The 23473-nt window shown below is 55.4% G+C and overlaps 1 protein-coding gene across 1 annotated transcript; it reads left to right on the top strand.

The window, feature by feature from the left end:
* Nucleotides 1-5850: 5850 nt before the first annotated feature.
* Nucleotides 5851-21750, top strand: LOC123275602 (tumor necrosis factor receptor superfamily member 1A-like). Its single transcript, XM_044750131.2, has 11 exons — nucleotides 5851-6159; nucleotides 9154-9241; nucleotides 10618-10746; nucleotides 13591-13705; nucleotides 15369-15472; nucleotides 15693-15782; nucleotides 16155-16193; nucleotides 16297-16322; nucleotides 17188-17445; nucleotides 19528-19570; nucleotides 20532-21750. The coding sequence occupies exons 1-11, from the start codon at nucleotides 5929-5931 to the stop codon at nucleotides 20834-20836; spliced, it is 1428 nt and encodes a 475-aa protein (XP_044606066.1). The 5' UTR covers nucleotides 5851-5928; the 3' UTR covers nucleotides 20837-21750.
* The last annotated feature ends 1723 nt before the right edge of the window (nucleotides 21751-23473 follow it).

The following is a 23473-nucleotide window of genomic DNA, read 5'->3' as shown; positions in this document are numbered from 1 at the left end:
GTCCCTCACAGCATCCCACTTGTCCCCATCGTCCCCCAAGACATCGCGCTGGTGCCCATCGATCTCCATCGCCTCACCGCCTGGCGCTCCTTCCGCATCCTCCCACACAGACTCCCCGCCTCCCGCTCCTCCCCAGCGTGACTCATCGCCTCACAGCCTCATCCCATTGCAGGCGTCCCAAACCTCCATCGTAGGATCGCACTTGTCCCCATCGTTCCCCAAGGCATCGCGCTGGTGCCCATCGTTCTCCATCGCCTCACCGCCTGGCGCTCCTTCCCCATCATCCCTCACAGACTCCCCGCCTCCCGCTCCTCCCGAGCGTGACTCATCGCCTCACAGCCTCATCCCATTGCAGGCGTCCCAAACCTCCATCGTAGGATCGCACTCGTCCCCATAGTCCTTCACCGCATCGCGCTCCTCCTCATTGTCCCCGATCGCATCGCACTGGTCCCCATTGTCCCTCATCGCATCGCGCTCGTCCATATGGTCCCCGGTCGCATCGGACTCGTCCCCATCGTCCCTCACCGAATCGCACTCGTCCCCATCGTCCCTCATCGCATCCCCTCGTCAGCATCGTCCCGGGTCCCATCGCAGTCGTCCCCATCGTCCCCATCGCCTCACCGCCTGGCGCTCCTTCCGCATCCTCCCCCACAGACTCCCCGCCTCCCGCTCCTCCCCAGCGTGACTCATCGCCTCACAGCCTCGTCCCATTGCAGGCGTCCCAAACCTCCATCGTAGGATCGCACTCGTCCCCATAGTCCCCCAAGGCATCGCGCTGGTGCCCATCGTTCTCCATCGCCTCACCGCCTGGCGCTCCTTCCCCATCATCCCTCACAGACTCCCCGCCTCCCGCTCCTCCCGAGCGTGACTCATCGCCTCACAGCCTCATCCCATTGCAGGCGTCCCAAACCTCCATCGTAGGATCGCACTCGTCCCCATAGTCCTTCACCGCATCGCGCTCCTCCTCATTGTCCCCGATCGCATCGCACTGGTCCCCATTGTCCCTCATCGCATCGCGCTCGTCCATATGGTCCCCGGTCGCATCGGACTCGTCCCCATCGTCCCTCACCGAATCGCACTCGTCCCCATCGTCCCTCATCGCATCCCCTCGTCAGCATCGTCCCGGGTCCCATCGCAGTCGTCCCCATCGTCCCCATCGCCTCACCGCCTGGCGCTCCTTCCGCATCCTCCCCCACAGACTCCCTGCCTCCCGCTCCTCCCCAGCGTGACTCATCGCCTCACAGCCTCGTCCCATTGCAGGCGTCCCAAACCTCCATCGTAGGATCGCACTCGTCCCCATAGTCCCCCAAGGCATCGCGCTGGTGCCCATCGTTCTCCATCGCCTCACCGCCTGGCGCTCCTTCCGCATCCTCCCCCACAGACTCCCCGCCTCCCGCTCCTCGCCAGCGTGACTCATCGCCTCACAGCCTCGTCCCATTGCAGGCGTCCCAAACCTCCATCGTAGGATCGCACTAGTCCCCATCGTCCCTCACCGCAGCGCGCTCCTCCTCATTGTCCCCGATCGCATCTAACTGGTCCCCATCGTCCCCCATCGCCTCACCGCCTGGCGCTCCTTCCGCATCCTCCTCCACAGACTCCCTGCATCTCCCCGTCCCCATCGTCCCTCATCGCGTCGCACTCGTCCCCATTGTCCCTCACCACATTGCACTCGTCCCCAACGTCCCTCACCGCGTTGCACACATCCCCATGGGACCCGCATCGCTGCGCGCTGGGCCCCACCGTCCCTCATCACCTCACAGGCGTCCCCAGCGTCCCTGAGCTGATCCACTCCTCCCGCCTCTTTCTCTCGATCTGGGCCTTCAGATGGGATGGGAGCTTCCTGAGGCTGAATTCTTTTCCTGGAAAAGACCTCCCTGGCTGCCCTGGCCTGATGTGGTTCAAGACACGCCCTGTGGCAGGTGCCTGGTGCTGAGGCAGTACCATGCACCGGGCGCTGCGCCGTGCTGCAGCTGTGTCCTGAGGGCCCCTCTCTCCACTGGGGGGGAGGCCCTTGGTTCCAGTGGTTTCCTGCAGAAACAGCTTCCTCCCACAACCGATTTAAGCTGTGAATGATTCAGTGGCTTTTAGTTCACTCACAATGTTGTGCCACCGTCGCCACTATCTAGTTTCAAAACATTATCATCACCGCCCAGAAAGAAACCACACACCCATGAAGCTGTCACTCCTCATTCCTCCAATCCGCTCCCCCCATCACTCACTCCTGGCTCCTGGAAAACACCAATCCACTTTTCGTCTGTATGGATTTGCCTATTCTGGACATTTCACATAGATGGAACCATACAATTAAAAAAGGTGGCCTTTTGTGTCTGGATTCTTTCACTTAGAATGAGGTTTTTGTGGTTTACCCACACGGTAGTGGATCCGTGCTTCACTCCTTTTTGTTGCATTTATAGTGTATATATACCACATTTTATTTACCCATTTGTCAGGTGATAGACATTTGGGCTGTATCCACTTTTTGACTATTGTGAGTAAAGATGCTGTTGACATTTGGGTACAAGTTTTTGCGTGAATATGTGTTTTCATTTTTGATAGATCTAATTTTTATTGACTTCCATTCTATATCTAGGACTTTTTCTTAAGTATCTCTAACCCAATGCACCAACACATCTTTTCTAAGACTTATCAGAAAATGTCAAAACCAAGAGAATCCAAATTCTTCTATTGGAGGGCAATAAGATTGAGTTTGAAGGAGTTTTTTAAGATTTTCTTTTCCCCCCAAGAGTTGGGAAAATTGTTTTGTCAAATCTGAAGCTTCCGTTTGACCCTTCGTTTTACCTGGATGGAATGAGCGCTAACATTTTCTGCACTGGAACTGAAAAACCGCGGTTGCTACCGCGGTTACACACATCCGGAGCTGAGTTCCAGTCGACCAAAATCTGACTTTCAGAGTGAGAAACATCAGAATCACTCTGATTTTGTCTGCCTCCACAAGGAGTCGTCCCCTGAAACCGGCACAGGGGGGAGAGGGGGTACTTCTTCAGGATGAGCAATGCTTTCATTGCTTACAGCTGGCTTTGATCCTTAAAGGCAGCAGCGTGCTCTTGGGGCACGGTGCAGCGGCCTCCTGGAGAGGCGGCACCCCTGCCCTGAGTGGCCCTGGGTGAGTCACTCTGCCTGGGGCTGATCCCGACCCACTCCCCGCTCCCTCTGTGCCCCCAGTCGTGACCTGCCTGCGTCTGTCCAGTGACCCACCTGGGCGCCCCGGCGCACTCCTGCAGGCGCCTGGCCCGGGCAGGAGGGCAAGTCCATCCGCGGGTCCCCGCCAGGACGCCTCCTCAGTGGGCTGCGCCGGAGGCTTCGTTTCAGGGTGTGATGGCCCCTCGATTAAGAGCTCTAGGAAACGCTGCCACGAATGGTGCCTGGGAGCCGCTGTCAAGCTGCCTCTGCGATCATGGGGTCTGAGAAGAGATTCTTCGGGATCAGGCTTCGGGCCTCATTTCGTTTATTAGTTCCAACAGGAGGTTGTTCATTTGGTGGCATCTCTGGGGTTTTGTCCGTGTAAGATAATGTCATCCGCAAACAGAGATTTTACTTCCCCCTTTCTAATTTGGACACCTGTTCTTTCCTTCTTGCCTGACTGCGCTGGCTGATGTCTGGCCTTTGAAGCAGCTGGGGAGCAGTACTCTTGTATTCTTCAGAAAGAGGAGAGGAGAGAGAAACCCAACGGGAACTGGGTGACGATTGAATTCAGTAGTGAGATGCCCGGAGGACGCAGCTGATTCACCTGAGTGAGTCAGCCAGTGGTCTGAGTCTTGCGAAAGCATAAGTGAATGTATGTGTGTAGTTGAATGCGCATGCCAGGAAGAAAACATTTATTTGGACAAAGGGAAAGCTGACTTACGCCTTAGTGAAAGCTCTCTTCTCAGCCTCTGAGTGGCACCAACGGCATAATGACCAGCATCCAGCAAGCACCTACTGAGTGACCCTGGCGAGCCAGGCCGACCTGACTCCTGAAACTGACACTACAGGGAGGCCAGTTTGTCTCCCTTCTGTCCCTCAAGGATGGGTGGTGAAAACGGAAGAGCTGAATACCATACTGCCACAGTGGTTTGTTTGCGCATTTCTTTCTTTATGGTTTTTCATTTTGGTAAAATACACATCACATAAAATTTTCCATCTTAACCATCTTTAAGTGTTTACAGCTCAGTGGCATTAAGTGTATTAACAGTATTGTGCAACCATCACCACCATCCATTTCCAGAACTTTCCATCTCACCCAACAGAAACTCTGTCCCCATTAAACACTAACTCTCCATCCCCCCACCCCCTCTGTCCCTGGCACCCACCGTCCTACTTTCTGTGTGTGACTTTGACTGCCCTAGGGACTGCATAGAAGCGGGACCACACAATATTTGTTCTTTTGTGTCAGGCTTATTTCACTTAGCATAACACCCTCCAGGTTCATCTACAAGTGGTAGCAAGTATCAGAATTTCCTTTCTTTTTAAGGCTGAGTTATATTCCATCACAGGCATAGACCACAGTTTGTGTATCCATTCATCTGCTGATGGACACTTGGGTTCCTTCTACCTTTTAGCTCTTGTGAATAATGCTGCTAGGAACATGGGTGTGCAACCATCTCTTCAGGATCCTGCTTTCAATCCTTTTGGATCTCGAGTGGAACGAGAAACAGCTTTGCCACAGCGGGTCCTACCAGGATCCTCATAATCCACTCCTTGGGAAACCAGCACCATCAAAGACCTGTCATTGTGGAAGCACTATCTGCCCCCCAGGGGACGGATCTGTGATTCGGAGGAGCAGCAGGGGCTGACTCTCAGCTCCAGCCTGGCCAACACCAGGAGCTCCTCCTCCTGAATCCCTTTCTTTATCCTCCTGTTTCACCTCCTGAGTCCCCAGCAACTGCACAAACGTCTACACTGCATGGCGACTTCAGGCATTAGTTCTTTGACAGTTTAACCAACAGCCCTCAACGTGGAGGATTCAGACGACACATGCAAAGCTCTCAGAGCAGCCCGCGGCAGGCAGTTGGGAACTTGTTTGACTAAAGAACAGGATGCTCCTTCAGGGCTCGTTCATTCTTACCTTCCTCCCCTGCTGTCGTAGCTACTTCCAGTAGTGTCATTAGATGACTCTGGACCAGACATCTCACGTTATGGGATGAATTGTGCGCCCCCCCAAATGTATATGTTGAGGTCCTAACCCCCATACCTCACAAGGTGGCCTCATTTGGAAATAGGATGTAATTATCCTATTTGCAGATGTATTTAAAGACAAGGTCCTAACGGACTAGGGTGGACCCTAATCCAATGTGACCGGTGTCCTTATAAAAAGGGGAATTTTGGACACCGACACGCACAGCGGGAGAACACGTGGAGATGGAGGGAGAGATGGGGCGACGCTTCTGCAAGCCAAGGAAGCAAAGGAAGTTCGCTGGCACCCACCAGAAGCCGGGGAGTGGGGGGAGACGGGGAACAGGTTCTCCCTCCCAGCCCTCCGAAGGAGCCCGCCGTGCCCGCCCCTGGGCTCGGACCTGCAGCCCCAGGACTGTGAGACGAGAACTTTCTGTTCTTTAAACCACTGGGTCTGCGATACTTCATTGGGGAAGCTCAGCAAGCTAACACAGGGCTCCCCTGTTGGCGTGTGTGGTTCCTTCAGCTCTGAGGACGATTTATTTTAGCCAATTACACATCACTTTCAGGAATTGAGGAGCTCAGGGGCACCGCCCACCTGCTCCCCTCGCTCGCGTCACCACGAGTCGCTCCACCCGCCTGTGGAGAGGCGGGGCGGGGGCGGGGCTTGCCGCCGATGTGCGCACGCTCGGCGGGGCGGGGCTTGCCGCTGGCTGTGCGCATGCTCCCCTGGCGGGCGGGGACGGCGCGGCTTCCAGCCGGCTGTTCGAAGCCTCCTCTGGGCGAGCGGGGCGGGGCTTCCAACTGGGTGTGCGCATGCTCCTCCCCGCGGGGCGGGGACGGGGCTTCCAGTTCCCGTGCTGGAGGAGTTACCCGCTGGGCCGGCGTAGGATGGAAAGCGGGGAGCCGGCGTCCCGGCCCTATAAATTCGTGAGCCGTGGCCCGACCGTGCGGCAGCTCCTCCCTCGCCGGCAGCCGTTTGTCTTCTTGGTTGGCGGAGTTATGTCGCCGTGCGGGCTGCTGCTCCTGCTGCCGCTTCTGGGACGGGTGAGTGGGGCTTGGTCGCGGTGACCGGCCGCTACAGCACGGGCGGCTGCTACTGGTCCGCGGACCCGGGCCCGGGAGAGAGGACGAGAGGCCGGGGCGCGATGGGAGGCCGGGGCGCGGGGCGCGGGGAGAGAGGAGGAGAGTCCGGGGCGCGGGGAGAGAGGAGGAGAGGCCGGGGCCCGATGGGAGGCCGGGGCGCGGGGCGCGGGGAGAGAGGAGGAGAGTCCGGGGCGCGGGGAGAGAGGAGGAGAGGCCGGGGCCCGATGGGAGGCCGGGGCGCGGGGCGCGGGAAGAGAGGAGGAGAGTCCGGGGCGCGGGGAGAGAGGAGGAGAGGCCGGGGCCCGATGGGAGGCCAGGGCGCGGGGTGCGGGGAGAGAGGAGGAGAGTCCGGGGCGCGGGGAGAGAGGAGGAGAGGCCGGGGCCCGATGGGAGGCCGGGGCGCGGGGAGAGAGGAGGAGAGTCCGGGGCGCGGTGAGACAGGAGGAGAGGCCGGGGCCCGATGGGAGGCCGGGGCGCGGGGAGAGAGGAGGAGAGGCCGGGGCGCGATGGGAGGCCGCGGCGCGGGGAGAGTCCGGCGCGCGGGGAGAGGTCGGGTCGCCGGGAGATGTCTGGCCTGTGAGGGATCCGTGGTTCGCGTAAGGCAGGGGCCCGGGGCGGGGGTGGGGGGGTGTTGGGGGGGGTGGCGACGGCGCGCGTTGGGGGCGGGGCCATGCAGCTGGGCGGAAACGAGGAGCGTTTTGGAGAGCAGGGCACTGCGGTTCATTCCCAAGTCTTTCTCAGCCTCCTGCAGGCTCTCCCAGCACCCTCCTTCCTGTGAGGAAGGGTTGCCCAGGGAAGCAGACGGCTCACTTCAGGTTGGTGGCATGTACTGCTCGTTTAAGGCCTTTTGTGGGTCCCCGAATGTGTTGGTTGTGGTTCCCACAGGGCGTCGGGTGTCCAGTGGGCGATTCTTTTTTTTTTTTTTTTTTTGAGGACGATTAACCCTGAGCTCACTGCTGCCCATCCTCCTCTTTTTCCTGAGGAAGACTGGCCCTGAGCTAACATCCATGCCTATCTTCCTCTACTTTATCCGTGGGACGCCTACCACAGCATGGCTTGCCAAGCGGTGCCATGTCCGCACCCAGGATCCGAACCGGCGAACCCGGGCTGCTGAAGACAAACGTGCGCACTTAACCACTGCGCCGCTGTGCCGGCCCCCAGTGGGCGATTCTTTAGGGGTTTCCTGGGACAGGAGTGAAGGCACTGGAGGGGATTTTTCAGCCTGAGGAGTTGGTAGAAGGAGCCAGGGGGACAGCAGAGGGGGACGGGGAATACTGGAGTGAGGAGAGGGACCCGTGGCCAAGGCAAGCCCCAGGGGGTAGGGACATTGCCAGTGGGAGGTGGCCCATGGCCAGGAAAATGGGAACCCCTCGGTCATCTGCAAGGGAGGGGCCAGAGGAAGGTGTGAGTGAGGTACACGTGTCAGGTGTGAAACTTACAGGGGCATCAAAAACACTCAGAAAACAGGATAGATATTTTGATGTAGTATTTTTTTTCCCAAGATTGGCCCTGAACTAACATCTGTGCCAAGGTTTTTTTTCCTTCTTCTCCACAAAGTCCCCCAGTACATAGTTGTCTATTCCAGTTGAAGGTTCTAGTCCTGCTGTGTGGGACGCTGCCTCCGCATGGCTTGATGAGCAGTGCTAGGTCCGTGCCCAGGATCCAAACTGGTGAAACCCTGGGCCGCCGAAGCGGAGCGCACACACTTAACCACTCAGCCCTGGGACTGGCCTCCTTTTTTTCTTCAGGGGAAGATTTCTCCTAAGCTAACATCTGTTGACAGTCTTTTATTTTTTTTTAAATTTCTTTTCGTTTTTCTCCCGCCAAAGCCCCAGAACGTAGTTGTGTGCAGTTGTTGGTCCTTTTAGTTTTTCTGTGTGAGCCGCCACCACGGCAAAGGCTATTGACAGATGAGTGATGTGGTTTCGTTTGATGCGGCGTTTTTAAAACATGAACAAATCATGCAAAAAAATCAAATCATTTTAAATAGAGACAGAATGCGACCCTGACCCCGCTCAGCTGCTTCGCATCCTGGTATCCCAACTCTGGTTCAAAAAAAACTTTATGTACAAAGGCCGGCAGCCGTTTGCCGATCTGATTTTTTAAAATATTGCATGAAATAGTATTTCTCTTCATTGCTGAGTGTTTTGGGAGCCCTTCCATTTTGCCTCGTCCTGGGCCTGAGAGGTCAGGGGATGCAGGAATGGAGGGCACACACTAGGGGGCAGCCAACCCTGGTGCAGCCGAAACAGCCGCTGACCCTCCCAAACTCGCTCTTGGTCGCGGTGAGGAGGCGGAGCAGGGTGTTTTCAGCAGGAGGAGCGGTGGCAGGATGGGAGGCGCTGGGCAGAGAAGGCTTGATGTGGCGTTGAGGTGGGCAGCCCTGCCGGGGAGGGCCAGGCCCTGCGTGGCCAGAGGAGAGGACACGACTTCCTGTAGTGTTTCCCGCTTGCCGGGGACCGGCAGTGGGCTGTGACGGTGAGCCTTGCCTGGATGGAGGACACAGCCTCCGTTATCTTGACCGGGCAGAGTTCCCGAGACAAAAGCTGCATTTCTCTGGTCTGAGATTTTTTTTTTTATAAGTTTTTAATTTTTAAAGTTTCATTTTGAAATAACTTCAGACTTAGAAAGTTACCAAAATAGACCAGATAGTGGCACAACAGTGTGAATGCACTAAATCCCGCTGTATTGTACACTTTCAAATGATTACTTTTAAGTTACGTGAATTTTAGCCCAATTTAAAAAACCCCACAACATCCTTCAAAAAATAAAAGAAGTTTGATACCACAAAGACTTATCTAAGAAAAGGGTCCCAGTGTGCACTGCTCCAATGAAGCGCACCCCCGCGAGCAGAGCAGTGCTCCCACGTGGCGGGCGGCGTGTCGAGGACGTGGACGCTTCCCTTGGGAGCAGAGGCATCTCTTGGTAACGCCAGTCTCCCCTTTGTGATTGAAGGTGACCACAGCACCCAGTGTGACCGAGTGCGGCCCGGATGAGTATGAGGCTGAGGGTCTCCACCTGTGCTGCAAACTCTGCCCAGCTGGTAAGCCCCTGGATGTCTTCCAGAACCTTCGGAGGCAGACCTCCTGTCCTGAGGGGAGGGAGGCTGCAGGTCCTTTGAGCAGAGCTGGAGGCCGCCCTGTGTGGGGAGAGCCTGGCTGGCTCGGGGTACGTGGGCCTCCCCTGGGCAGCCACTCACCGCTGTTTACCTGCCCAGGCCACCCTGCTCCCCTCTTTGGGGCTGTCGTTGGAGCAGAGGGGTTTGTGTGCTTGTTCTGAGGTGGGTGAGTGAGTTCTGCAGGGCTTGGAGGACGGAAGTGGGGGTGCAGGCCCAGGCTGGACACTCCCACCTGCCCTCCCGTCGGGGGTGGTGGTGGACTCCTGGGGAAGGGAAGCTCCCTGCAGAGAGGCCACCGCCACTGCCTCGCCCACAGCTGATCCCTGGAGGTTTATCCCTCCTCACAAGGAAGCTGTGAAATCGGAATTCCCCCGTGAAGCCAACGATGAGCCGCAGCTCTCAGGGCCTGCTCCCCCGACCCCCCAGTCCTCAGCTCCTCATGGCCAGTCATGGCCACAGCACCTGGGCCTTCAGGGGGAACCTGGTCAGGGGCCCGCCACCCAACCGCCCACACCCCATCTGCACACGTGGACAGGTGTGCACACAGTAGCAATGAAATGACCTCATGGGTCTCCTCTTTGAAAAGGCCCACTCCGTCCCTACACCCATCGCCATCCGTACCCCCCAGTCACACGCATGCCTCATTTTGTCCGTGAACCTGTGCTTCCATGGGGCTGCCGCTTCAGGGAGCACACATAACCGTACATAAACTACATGCACACGCACGCCTATATGCACGTGCACGCACCACATTTGGGAAAGAGTGAACACCGTTGGCCCCACGTGAAATGCGTGGACTCCCGGCACACGGGCAGAGTGGGTGCTGTTATGGCCTCTTCCCAGGGAGGCCATGATTTGGCTCAGCTCCAGTCTTTGCATGAGGCGAGCGCTGGGCCAGGAGGGTGTCCCTAGGACTGGGTCAGCTGCCTCTGTGGATGGGGCCGTGAGCTGCTGAGTCTGCGCAGGTTGTCAGGAGCCTGGGTGGAGGGGGGATGGAGGTGTTCACAGGCTCTCAGACGGGTCCAGCATCAGTGCTCAAAACAGTCCGCTTACACATGCTGCAGGACACCCATCAAAGCCGAGGGGCGATTCAGGTCCCCAGTTCCTGGGACGCGCAGCCCACTACCAGTCCCAGAGTATTCTGAGGAGATAGGAGTCGAGGGTGGGTACTGTGCAGAGGGCCCAGCGCCCAGGCACCTCTGGGCCTCCTCGAGCAGAGGCCTCAGGGCCCAGATCAGGTCTGTGCTGGAGCAGGACTGCCCTGGGCCCTCACCTCCCCTCCGTGCCCCCCGCTCCCGCAGGATCCTACGTCAGTGAGCACTGCACGGTGAACCACAGCAAAGGGCAGTGCAGGGAATGTGAGCCTGGAACCTTCACTGCCCACCCCACGGGGATGACCAGCTGCCTGCCGTGTGCCCAGTGCCGGGAGGGTAAGTGGACTACAGTCAGGCTCCGGGAGTCCTTTGGTTTTCAAATAGGGGCCCTTCGACCGGCTTGTAGAAATCGCCCCAAAGGGCATGATGACAGATGACACAGCAACTGAGCTGCCACCGTAGCCCTCAGCCGCGGTGTGTTTTATACGATGAACCGTGTAGATGGTGAAAGGGTCCATCTCCGTGGGCGCAGGCTCTCAGAGTTGCCACGTACCAGAATAATATACGGAAGTTCATCTAAATCTCTCTATATTCCCAAACTTGTTTGTAACTTTAAAAAAATATGCCATTTGTATTAACAAAAACCAAAAATATAAGATACTTTGGACTAAATGTAGCAAAGGATGTGTGAACATTTATGTGAACAAGCAGCATTTAAGAAACTCTAAACATGCAGAGCGAGACAAGATGATCGTGAGTACGATGTCAGTCCTGCGTGGAATGATTCTCCGATCAGTGCGTTCCCTGTGAAATTCCCCACGGGACCGTCCACTCGTCATGCTGTCCACCTGCGATACAGACAACTTGTATTAGAAGAAAGTCCCTACAGGACTTTGCACGAAACCTGATAAGCTGACAACTCCCAAAAGACTCCTGGAGAACGCAGAGAAGATGGCATGCTGGCTGTCCCAGGTGGCAGGACTGTATGGAGACAGTTACAGACAGCGTGGTGTTCCCGTAGGGGTAGACCATGGGACCCGTGGAAACAGCCCTGTGGATGTGGAGTGCGGTGTGGTGCTGTGACCTGTCCCTTCACAGGAGGAAGGTGGGACCCTCAAACGATGCTAGGACAGATCACGAATTGTCCACGTAGGAAGAGATCCCCTGCAGGACACAAGTTTCTACTGTCCCTACCTCTCGCCAGCCACAAAAATCAATTCCTGGTGCATCAAAATCCATAGGTGAAAAGTAAAACTTTAAGAAGAAAAGATATGGGGCCGGCCAGGTGGTATACCAGTTAAGTGCACACGTTCCGCGTTAGCGGCCCAGGGTTTGCCAGTTCGGATCCCAGGTGCGGACATGGCACCTGCTTGGCAAGCCATGCTGTGCTAGGCATCCCACATATAAAGTACAGGAAGATGGGCACACATGTTAGCTCAGGGCCAGTCTTCCTCAGCAAAAAGAGGAGGATTGGCAGCAGTTAGCTCAGGGCTCATTTCCTCAAAAAAGAAAAAAAGAAAGAGTATTTATGACTTTAGGACAGTGAAAAGATGTTTGTTAAAAGAAAAACATAAAAGATTGATAAATGTGACTACATTAAAATGACAGAGTTCTGTTCATCAAAAGACACCCAAATTGGAAAAGTGAAGCCGTGAATTGGGAGAATATATTTATGATACATACAACTCATGCAAAATTAGTATCCAGAACAAAAAAAGCTTGCGTATAAATCAATAAGGTTTGAAATTTTTTTTTTTCTTCCTGAGGAAGATTCACCCAGAGCTAACATCTGTTGCAAATCTTCTTTTTGCTTGTGAGCCTCCACAACAGCATGGCCACTGATAGACGAGTGGTGTGGGTCCCCACCCGGGAACTGAACCCAGGCTGCTGAAGCAGAGCTCGCTGAACTTAACCACTAGGTCACCCAAGCTGGCCCGGATTGAAAAAAAAATTAAGTGGGAAGAGACAAGGACATTACAGGGAAGATGAAAGAGAAATGATCAGGAAGCATAGAAAAAGGCCTGGAGTAAATAAAAAGGGACTCTATTTTTTATCTACTAGACTGACAGATTTAAAATGTTGATGCCAAGTGTTCATGGGGACATGGAACAATGAGAACTCAAAAACTAATGGAAGAAGTGGGAAATGGGTACAGCCACTTTCGGAAACAATTTTCGCATAGCTACTGAAGTTGAAAATGTGCCCCAGGCGGGGCCCAGCCGCTCCACGTCTCCGTCTAGACCTGGACAAGCTCTTGCCGTGTGTGCCGAGCGAGATGGGGAAGAGTTTGTAATAACGTGAAAGCAGAAGCACCCCAACCGCCGGTCGACAGCGCAGTGGGTGTAAACGATCGTGGGAATTCACGCTGTGCTTAGTGCCCGCCCCGAGAATGGGCTGAAACAATCCAAGTGAGCAGAAGCCGCCCCGGGTTGGGGTGCGCAGCAGGATCCCGCTGATGCCCGTGTCGTGTCAAACACCGGGTTCAAGGACGACGAGAATGTGATGGGATTAGAGGGCTGAAGTGGGGGTCTGGGGACAGGGCCTCAGGCGCGTGGTGGTGGGCTGGGTGTCAGGCTCGGGATGCGGTCCCGTTTTGTTTTCATTTATAGCTCACGTCAAGTTCTTTCAGGGTGTTAGAGGAGAAAATGTGGGGGTCGGCACAGGCCTTCTTAAGCACGCCCCCCTTTGGGAAGCTGTTCGCCCCAGCGCAGATTCAGCGCCCGACGTTCGGCGGGTCTCGCCCTGCGCCTGTCTGGCGGGTGTGGACGAGCGCTCTGGCAGGGCGGCGTCGGCGTGACCGCAGAGGCGTCGCTGGCGGCCGGGGGTCAGGGCTTCTCTGCTGTCCACTGCTCGCTCTGACGTGTTCCTCGCACGAGCACGCAGGAGGGGAGTCCTTTGTGGGCAAATGAGATGAAGAGAAAAATAGGGGGATATGTCGGAGGGGTTGCATCTGGCCCCCACCCCACATTTCAGGGGTAGCCACTGGTCTCTGCGAAGCCCCCAGGTCTTGGGGTCACCCACCAGCCTCTCCGTGGACACCCTGTTGGCGGGGGACATGGTCTGGCTGTTCCCTCCAGGCCGTCCCTGTTTGAGAAGGGAGGCTGAGTGCAGATTCTGTGGCTGCCACCCAGCAGCTGGACGTGGCCCCGGGTGACTGACCCTCAGCCCTCCCTCTCGCAGATCAGGAGGTGGTGACGAACTGCTCACGGGTCAGCGACCGGCAGTGCCAGTGCCAGCAGGGCAGCTTCTACTGCGACTCCCCGGACTGCGCTGAGAAGTGTTTCCGCTGCACAAGGTTCGGGCCTCGGGGGCACAGGCAGACCAGACAGGCCTGGGATGGGACCCCACTCCTCCATTGACCGTCATCTTGGTTTTGGGTCATTTAGTTATCTGCCCCCCCCTCCCTGAGCCTCAGTTTCCCCATCTGTAAAATAGGGCCAGTGGTAGCACTTACCACATACAGGTGCCCTGCAGATTAAATGTGACATCGCCTGGATGTTTCCCCCTGGTGGCCGGCCTTGAGTCAGTGCTCGTTCGTTCATTCATTCATTCATTCACTCACAAATGGTTCTGAGCCCCACTACGTCTGGCAGGTGGCATTGCAGGCCCCCAGCCCCCAGCAGGGGTGCAGACAGAGGGTCAGGACACGTATGCGGTGAACTGTCGGTGAGGAGTGGGGGTGAGGGGGCGGCACTGGGCAGAGAGGACGGCAGTAGCGTCCTGGCGCTGCTAGAAGAAGGCGCCACACTAGGGGCTTTAAAACAAACAGCAGAAATGTGTTCGTTCACAGTTCCAGAGACAAGCAGTCCGAATGGCGGTGTCGGCAGGGCGCCCTCCCTCTGCAGGATCTGGGGAGGCTCCTTCCTCGTCTCTTCCAGCTCTGGGTGCTGCCAGCGCTCCTCCGCTGTGGACTCACTGTGGCGGCCTCTGCTTCTGCCTTCACGGGGTTCTCCCCTGCGTGTTCGTGTCGCTGCATCTTCGCGGGGCTTTCTCTCTATCTGCGTGCAGATTTCCCTCTTGGGAGAGCAGTCGTGGATTACAGCCCACCCTAATGCAGTATGACCTCTCTCAATGATATCTACGAAGACCCTGTTTCCTCATAAGGTTTCCTTCTGAGGTCCCGGGTGGGTTGGGTTTCGGGAGGACTTTTTGGGGAGACGTTTGCAGTGGTAAAGCCACGTGCAAAATAGCTCACATTTGTGAGGCACACGTGGATTCTTAAATACCACTCGGACTGTGCCGAACCGCTGGCATGTATAGTGACAGATCCCAAGTCAGGACTGCCTTCAGGTCTGGTTTGATCAGGCCTCTGGCTTCTCTGCTCTTGCTTGCCTGTCCCCTTCTCCATGGGCTTCCTCTTTGGGCTCGCTTCCCTCTTGGTAGAGATACAGCTACGACTGGTGCATTCCTCAGAGCCGCACACAGCTCTATCCAGGAACAGAGAGGGTGGGCTGCTGTTCCTGCATATATCACAGAGAATTCCCAAGCTTTACTCTCACTGAACCAATTTGGGCCACATTGCCAGGGAAATGGCAGACACTGATTGCCGGCAGCCTGGTGGGCCATCCTGGGAGCTGGGGCTGGTCCCTTCTAACCCCTTGCCTGTGGGTATGAGAAGGATGCCTTGGGCCCAATGGGTGGGGGAAGCAATGTTCAATTTCTTTCTTTCGTACTTTTTCTTTTTTTTTTTTGGCGAGGAAGATTGGCCCTGAGGTAACATCTGTTGCCAGCCTTCCTCTCTCTTTTGTTTTTCCTCCCCAAAGCCCCAGTACATAGTTGTCCATCCTAGTTGTAAGTCCTTCTAGTTCCTCTATGTGATGCCGCCACAGCATGGCTTGATGAGCAGTGTAGCGCCAGGATCCGAACTGGTGAACCCCAGACCACCAAAGTGGAGTGCACGAACCTAACCACTATGCCGCCAGGCCGGCCCCCAGAGTTTCTTCTCTCTTTCTTTTCAGGTGTCAAGGTTCAGTCCTTCAGCCCTGCAGTGCCACACGGGATACAGTTTGTGCCGTAGAAACTAACCAGGAGCCAGATGAGAGGCTGATTCCATCTCTTCAAGGTGGGTCGGCACACCTTTGCCACGAAGGTAACTCGTTTAGGCTCTGCGGGCCCTGTGGCTGTGTCGTCACTACTCAGTGATCAGCGGGAGAGCACTTTGGGGCCTGGGGAGTCACGACCACTGCCGTCGCTCCCAGGAGCAGAGACTTTCTTTCTGCTCAGTAGGATGAGGAAGGCGTGCTGAGCCCTGCTACAGCATCCTCTCCTTTGCCTCCTTCCAGGAAACGGAAACTCGAGTGAGCCCTTCATTGCGGTGGCGGTGGTGGTTGTCCTCCTCCTCATCGTCATCATTGTCGTTTACCGGAAAAAAGGTAACTTAGAGTTAGATGAATCCTGGAGAAAACTAGATCAGCCACTGTGTCAGGAGCTCAGAAGTGGGCCCTGGTGGAACAAGGTTCTTGACAGGTTTTCATTTAAAACACAGCTATGCGCACTTTGTAACTCAAGGGGCCGCTCGCTGGGGCGGGGAGCCGTGCGCTGCGCTCCCTGAGCCATGGGCCTTAACGCCCCGAATCTCGGGTCAGCTGAGATTCCAGCCAGCTGCAGACTGGCTGTCCGGGGTGCACTCCGCCAGGAGGGTGGGGAGACTTCAGCCAGGGGCAGTTCCTCGAGGGAGGAGGGCTCCAGCCGGGCCCCGGGGACTGGCGAGCGCTCCATGTCACCTCACCTCCTGTGTCTTCCAGGTGTCCAGATTCGCCGGTGGGTGGTCGGTTGCTTGAAACGTAAGTCCTCTTTTTTGTGAATTCAAGGCATTTCGTCTCCCCCGTGGAAGTCATTGTCCTGTTGAGTATCAGTTATTTTCATTTCTGTCTTCTTTGTTTTCAGGTGAATCGGAGGAGCCCGGCAGCCCTGTAAGTATCACCCAGGGCTTCGCCTAATGGTAGCTTCAGTCCTTGAAGGCAGTGGGGCCTCAGGAGACATCCCAGGGGCGGGCGCAAGGCAGCCCCAGGCCTTCCCACCTGGTGTGCAGCCTGCTGTGCGGTGCTGTCTGCCTCCACCTTGTCAGAGCCCTAGAATGTCTATGCTGAAAGAAGATTTAAATTCCGCTGGTCTAGACCACTGAGTGGAAACTGAGGCACACAGGGGCAAAGGGCTTTGTCTTGGTTTCCTAGAGCTATCCAAACAAATTATCACCAACCGGGTGGCTTGAAACAGTAAGGAACTTACTGTCTGCCAGTTCTGGAGGCCCAACGTCCGAAATCAAGGTGTCGGTGGGGTTGGCTCCCTGAGGCTCGCGGTGGGCAGGGGGCTCTGCCCCGCCTCTCTCCTTGGTTGCCAGCGATCCTCAGCATTCTTTGGCTTGTAGACGCTCGCCCGAGTCTCTGACCCCGTCTTCACGGGGTGCTCTCCCCATGTGTCTCTGTAGCTTAATCAGTATCCTTATAAGGACACTAGTCATTGGATTTAGGGCCCTCTCTAATCCAGTATGACCTCGCCTGCAAAAACCCTATTTCCAAGGGAGGTTCCGTTCACAGGTCCCAGAGTTAGGACGTGGGCATCTCTCTTTGGGGGCCACCGTTCAACCCACAAGAGTCTTGTGTTGGGATCCCCTGGGGAGTGGGTGGCAGAGTGGGACCTGACCCCATGCAGTATTCTCTCAAATGGCACAGCTCTGGCTTACCTATCAGACTGTTGGCATTTCTTTCTCTAAAAGTGGCTTGGGAACGGCCCATCCTGCAGGCTCCTGGCACCAAAAGAAATGACTTTGTCTTCTAGCCACCTGCACGCAGCCAGTCTGACGACGCATTACTACCCCCGGACCCTGAGCAGGACCCATCAGCCGCTGGTGTGGAGACAGAGCGGGAGTTGGAGGAAGAAAGTTTGGCTTTGGACCCCGGGGCCGGGAGCTGCCCAGGGCCTTCTGAGGACCCCGAGAAAAGCATCAAATTGCGGGTGCCAGCAATTTGTGTCCCCGGCGCCCATGGGCCCAAGGGCCTGGCGGAACAGCACCGCTCCCTCAGTAGTCTGGAGCAGGTGAGTGAGACATCTGGGTGGCTCTGAACAATAACAAAGCCTACGTTTATTGAGCGCTTACTGTATGCAGGGCCCTGTGTTCAGTGCTAACACGCGTGCTCCTCTCACATTCTTGTATGAGTGTCCTGGGGCGGCCTCCACAAAGTTCCTGCCACGGCCATGGCGGCTGAAACAGCAGGAACTCATTGTCCCCCAGTTCTGGAGGCTGGGAGTCCGAGATCAAGGTGTGGGAGGGCTGGTTTCTCCTGAGTGCTGTGACGGACAGTCTGCTCCCGGCCTCCCGCCTGGCCGTGGGTGGTTTCTGGCAATCTGTGGGCTCCTTGGCTTGTAGGAGCGCCATCCCGACGTCGGCCCTCATCTTCCCATGATGTTCTCCCTGTGTATGAGCCCGTGTTCACATTTCCCCTTTCTATGAGGGCACTATTCAGATTAGGGCCATCGTAATGACCTCGTCTTTACCATCTGCAAAGACCCTGTTTCCATACGAGGCCACATTTATAGGTATGGGAGTGAGGACTTCCACATGTGGAGAACACAAACCAATCCCTAACAGTCCCCAACCCAACCTGCTGTCCAAGGGGACGCCGAGGCTCAGTGTCCTTGCTCGGCTCCCGGGTCTGGAATGTGGCAGGGTCGAGGAGGCCCACAGGCCGGTGTTAGACCGCAGCCTCCTGAGTGCATGCTCATTTCTTGGGTCAGCGCCGCACACCTCAGCTAAGCCGCTCCTGTGTGCCAGGCGTGGCGTCTGGAGAAGACAGGGTTGCAGGGACCGGGGAGGGAGTGGGGAGCACACACGTCCGCCGGGTGGACCGTGCAGGATGGAAGCAGGTGCCATGTCCAGCTGTGCACAGAGTGACAGTCTCTGTCCTCCATTGTGGGGCTTCAGGGGTGCTGTCCCGAGGCAGTGACAACTTGAATAAGGTTTGGCAAGATGAGCAGACACCTGCTAAGTGGCCCTGGGGAGGAGGGCCCCTTGGGAAGATGGGACGTTATGTGCAGCTGAGGGGAAGGGTGTCAGGGAGGAGATCATGGGGCCCCTGTGCCAGAGGTCGTGGGCCCCTGGGCCCCTGACTCTGGCCTGGAGGTGGAGCTCTCGGAGACTGTGGCTGAGTGGGTCATGTGCCCTTAGGCAGCATTTCAGGGAGGTGGTCTGTGATCATCGGATTCTCCAAGGAGTCCGAGAAGATGAAATGCACAAGTGAGGACTCTGCCCATGTCAGTGAGAGGCACTGGGCGGTCAGGCAGGGTGCGGGGGCCCTGGGTGCCCCTCTCAGACTGTGCCATGAGCATACAACCCGTCTTAGTCTGCGGCTGAGCAGCTACGGGAGAAGGAGGGTGAGGCAGGCGCCGAGCCAGCCGGGGACAAGAGGCAGAGCTGGGACTTGAACCTCGCAGTCATGTTCTGGGCCTTACGCCCAGGGCAGGTGGCTTGATACTAAAGAGAAGGCCTCAGCTCGTCCTCAGGAGGCCCGGGCGTGGGGAGCCATCGCTAGTAGCGGCTCCTTACAAGGGCGGGCGGTCCAGGGTGTCTGGAGTCCGGTCCGCACTGAGGTTTCCATGAACCAGAAAACTGCGTGGAAGTCACTAACATTGCTTCACGGTGCGTTCTGTGCACAGGTGTCCTCTCCGTTAGTATTGTCCCGAGTAGAACAGGTCACCCGCAGGTGACATCATTTTACTGATTCCTGCCGCCGCCATCCCCCCGCCCAGGGTGGAGGGAGCGAGGGCTGGGTCTGGGAAAGAGTCGGGGGGCACGCTCAGAGCAGCCGGGCCACCCAAGCAGGGTCAGCCGTGACAACACAGTGTGGTCCTCGTGCCCCAGCAGTGTCCTGCGGAGCATGACCCAGAGGACACAGGTGGGCTGTGAGCTCTCTGCCACCTGTGGGTGGGACAGGGGGGCACTTCCCTGTGGGCGGACTTTGCCGTCCCACTCTTGGGTCTCCTCAGGTGCACGGAGGGCCGCTGGCCCCCACCCCGCTGCTCCTTCCAGAGAGCAGGTTCTGGTCCTGTTGCAGTAGAATTCCTCGAAGAGGCCACACAGATTTCTTCTCCTGGAACAATTTTATTCTCTTCTCTCTGCAGGAATATGAACAAACGTATTTTTTGAAGGACATGTCCTCTAACGGTAAGTAAACCGAGTTCTTCTTTTATATTGACTGTTCAGGCTCAAATCTTGTTTGCTGTGAACGTCAAGGCCTCATGTCTCTATTTCTGAGATTGGGGAATATCTGCCTCCTCGAGGCTATAAGGACCTTCCCTGTGGATTTGAAATTCAGTTTTTCACGTTCACTAATGACATTAGAGAAAATAGACGTTTGTCAAATAGAAGTTTTGTGGGGTTCATAAAGAGTGAATGTTGCTGTTATTTTATAAAACGTTCATGTTTTTAAGAAAAAACATGAGTGAGTGGTAGGAATACTTGCGTCACCCTCGATTGTTGGGTCCCTCGTTGGCTCCGATGCTGTGTTTTTAGTGGTACGAGAGTCAGGATTTGTTGAACACATGCTGCATAGCAGCTGCTTTCTATAACCTCATCCTCACCAGCAGCTCGGTGAGACTGCCCCATTTCACAGGTTTAAAAGCAAGAGAATCCGAAACCCAGAGAGGTTACAAAACTTGCCCCAGTCTCAGATCCTGAGCGCGGCACCCCTGGCTCATGCCGCGAGGTCTTCTCAGGGCCGACCCCCTTACAGCCTCTCTCCCGGTGTCAAGGGAGACAGGAAGGGCAGGGGGCCCCTCAGCGGATTCCTTATCCCCACGGGGCTTCGGGCTCTCCCAGATCCTTGCTTCCTCCTGCTGGGCTCGTTGGCTCCAGGAATGAATGAGGCACGGGCGCAACCAGAACCCGAGCTGCGCAGGCCCTGGACTGACCTCCGTCTCCTGGCCTCTGCGCCTGCTCCCTTCTGTGGGATCAGCTGGGGTTGCACAGCGCCTCCCACGTCCTGGGCCGGGGCGTGCCAGCTGGTGTGCAGCCCTCGGGAGAGGAGGAGACGCCTCTGGGACAGCACCCCCAGGGAGCAGAGTTACAGTGTGTGCTCCACGTGCCTTCCAGAAATGTAAACAAACGCTTCCTTTTTGTTTTTCAGCCACCAGTCAGACCTATTATATCTTCGGACAGGAGGTTACACCAAGTAAATGGAACATGTTTATGACGCTTATCGGACTCGAAGGAAATGAGATCGAGAGGTGCCGTTACGAAAATCGAGGAAATTTGATTGAAGTGCATCATGAGATGCTCATCACGTGGAGAAGCAAGTTAGGCAGGGAAGCTTCCATTTTTAAACTCATGGCTGCCCTCCATCAAATGCAGTTACGTACATGTTTGGAAAATATTATAAACAAATTGATTGCTGAAAATATTTTAGCTAAGCATGCAGAGACCCCAAATTAGAGTCCACTCCTTTGGCACAGGCGCATGCCTTTAAGCAGTGTCGTGAATGGGTAGGATCTGAGCTTCCCACCCAGTGCTGGCCCCGGCAGAAATTGCCTGAATCCTTGCTGGGGCTGTGCACGTCGTCTCAATAGAGTCTACATAACGCTTCCCGTGGGGAGGTCAGTTCCGCATACACCCAAGAGTGCCGCTCTGCCAGGGCAGGGGAGTCCAGGCGGGCTGCCTCTGGCCAGCGTGGCAGAGATGGGCAGGTCCTCAGTGGACTTCAAGGAGATGTGAGCTTCTCTCCTGGAAACCACTTATTGTGCTGGGTAGGTTCACCTTCCCTGGAACCTGTTCCCAGGCACCGAGGCCAGGAGAGTTTGGTGATTGTCTTTCTGCAGCCACCGACTCCTTGATCTCAATCACTGGGATGTCCCCATGTGTGCAAAGCATTCCCCCAATCTAGCTGCCATTGTATCGTGACAAGGTCTGGCAATGGAAGGAGAATTGTGCAAGGCACTTCTCCAGGGAACATAATTCTTTAAGCAGAATCTTTTGTCCTCCTTTCTAAAGCCTATTACTGATTAACGTCTTCCCTCAGTCCTGGAAGCCTTGTAAAAACAGGCAGAACGAGCAATAAACATATCTCAAAGAACAAACAGCAGCCCCCAAGGAGGTGGGGTCTATAGTCCGTTAATTATATGCTCGCTGCCCTCCTAACTTCATAAAGACCCTGAAACTATGTAACCTCTTCCTAAACAATCCATATGTCTGCTGCACATGTGGATGTAGATAACCACCTTTGATTATTACCTTTAGTCACGCACTGCCCCTCATCTATTGTTCCCATGACGACAATAGTTAGACCACCTCGTGTGATTTTTTCTATATAAGTGTACCCTGTCCCCGAAATAAATCGGACTTGCTTGCAACTGCTTCGAGTCTCACGTCTAGCACTTACACTTTCGCCGACGCTGTCTCTCCCGCGGGTACCTGGACTCTGCCGAGGCTGGAGCCCGGCAAGTGGCGCCCTAACAGGGACCCGACGGGTAAGTTCTCCCCTCTTCCCAGGACGGATAGGTTCCTACCCAGGGCTGGAAAGAAGAGCCCCCTTTAGCCCCTCTCTGGAGAGGGAGGGTGAGGAAAGGACAGACAGGTAGTAGGTCAGAACTTAAAAAGTTGAGAAGTTTCAGTCCCTCTCCCTCTCTAGAAGGGAGAGTGAAATAAGGTCAGGAAGAGGAAGAAATATTAAGAACTTTTGAGAAGTTTTGGGCCATACTGAGTCTAAAGAAAGAAGGCTCTGTATAGAAATAATAACATGTATGCTTGCAAAAAGGAGACATAAGAGCCTCTTCGGGACAGATTGCTAAATTCCTACATTTCGTACAAGAACAATGTCCCTGGTTCCCCGAAGAGGAAACTGTTAATTTGGAAACCTGGATGATAGCGGGAACACAACTTAGAAGCTGATTTTCTTTATAAAGAGGTTATATCAACTTTGCCTAAGTATGTTTTAAAATGTCTAACTGGGAATACTTCCTTATGGGATAAACAGAGCTGTTAAGTCCTGGCCATGGGCCTGTCGCCATGCTACAGCTCTTCGCTGCCCATGGGCCCTGTCCCCACACTATCTTCTGAATAGAGGAGCGCTACTTCCAGACCTTGAGCCCAAGAAGTCTTTCTTTTGACTCCTTGGCTTGCTGAGCCTGCTTGCTTCACCAGCTTGTGAGCTGAAGTTATAGTCTTCCTTGTGCCTTTCTCTTTTTCAAGGATGGATCTAAATTCACTGCTCCATCGGGAACCCTCTCGGACAGCTGTATGAATCCATGTTTGCTGCCCATGGCTACTCTATGGGGCAAATTGTGGCATTCAGCCTGAAGAGAATCAGTACCTTAAGCCTGAGGGTGATGGAAAATGAATTAATCCATTTCTTCCTGATTCTATCTCTAATAGACAAATTTTACATGGGCACGGGTCGGCCACTTAAGTCATTAGGACGGCCGCCAATCTCCAAGACTCCCGTGACAGGTTTCTTTTCCTAAGGCTGGATTGGGATCCCTTTCTCTGGCACCTGACCGCTCTCTGAACTGCGGGAAAGTCCCAATCGGGACTCCAGTTCAAGGAAAGTACCAAACTCTAACCTTTGGTTGAGTATGGGGACCCCTTCTTGGGAGAATGGCTCTAGGACGCAATTGGGTAGAATGTCCCCCAGACCGGCGGAAAAATTCCTCACTGTTTTTCTCTGTTCTTTTATCTTTGGGACAATTCACCTGGCACTTAGGACTGCCAGGCATAATAGGGAAGGTGTACAAGGGATGCAATGCAGAGGGACACCCCCATCACCCCCTGCTATAGGAACCCCACAGGCAGAACAAGTAGGACGCTGCCCTAGGTTCAGGAGATTTTCAAGTTAATGGAACCTTTTCTTTCCTCTCTCTTAAAGTGACAGTGACCACTTTTGGGTTCCTTTTGAGCTTTGCAATTGAGAAACAAACAAATCTTTAAAATATCAAAGGATCCACCTCTGGGAGCCCCCCCTCTGGTTTCCGGGCCTGATCACCCCAGCAACCAAGTGGGGTGCCCTCTCTTGGCGATTGACTCGTTGCCTGATTGATGGCAGTGATTTTTAAAACAATATATGTGAAGGCTCTGTGT

This window comes from Equus asinus, chromosome 17, assembly GCF_041296235.1.
Source record: "Equus asinus isolate D_3611 breed Donkey chromosome 17, EquAss-T2T_v2, whole genome shotgun sequence".
NCBI classification, from domain to species: Eukaryota; Metazoa; Chordata; class Mammalia; order Perissodactyla; family Equidae; genus Equus; species Equus asinus.
This window is presented reverse-complemented; position numbering and strand designations above follow the sequence as displayed.

Coding starts and splice junctions, on each gene's coding strand:
- LOC123275602 (XM_044750131.2), top strand. CDS start 5,929: ATGCTCCTCCCCGCGGGGCGGGGACGGGGCTTCCAGTTCCCGTGCTGG. Junction 15,783..16,154: donor TGTCGTTTACCGGAAAAAAG/GTAACTTAGAGT, acceptor TGTGTCTTCCAG/GTGTCCAGATTCGCCGGTGG. Junction 16,194..16,296: donor GGTGGTCGGTTGCTTGAAAC/GTAAGTCCTCTT, acceptor CTTTGTTTTCAG/GTGAATCGGAGGAGCCCGGC.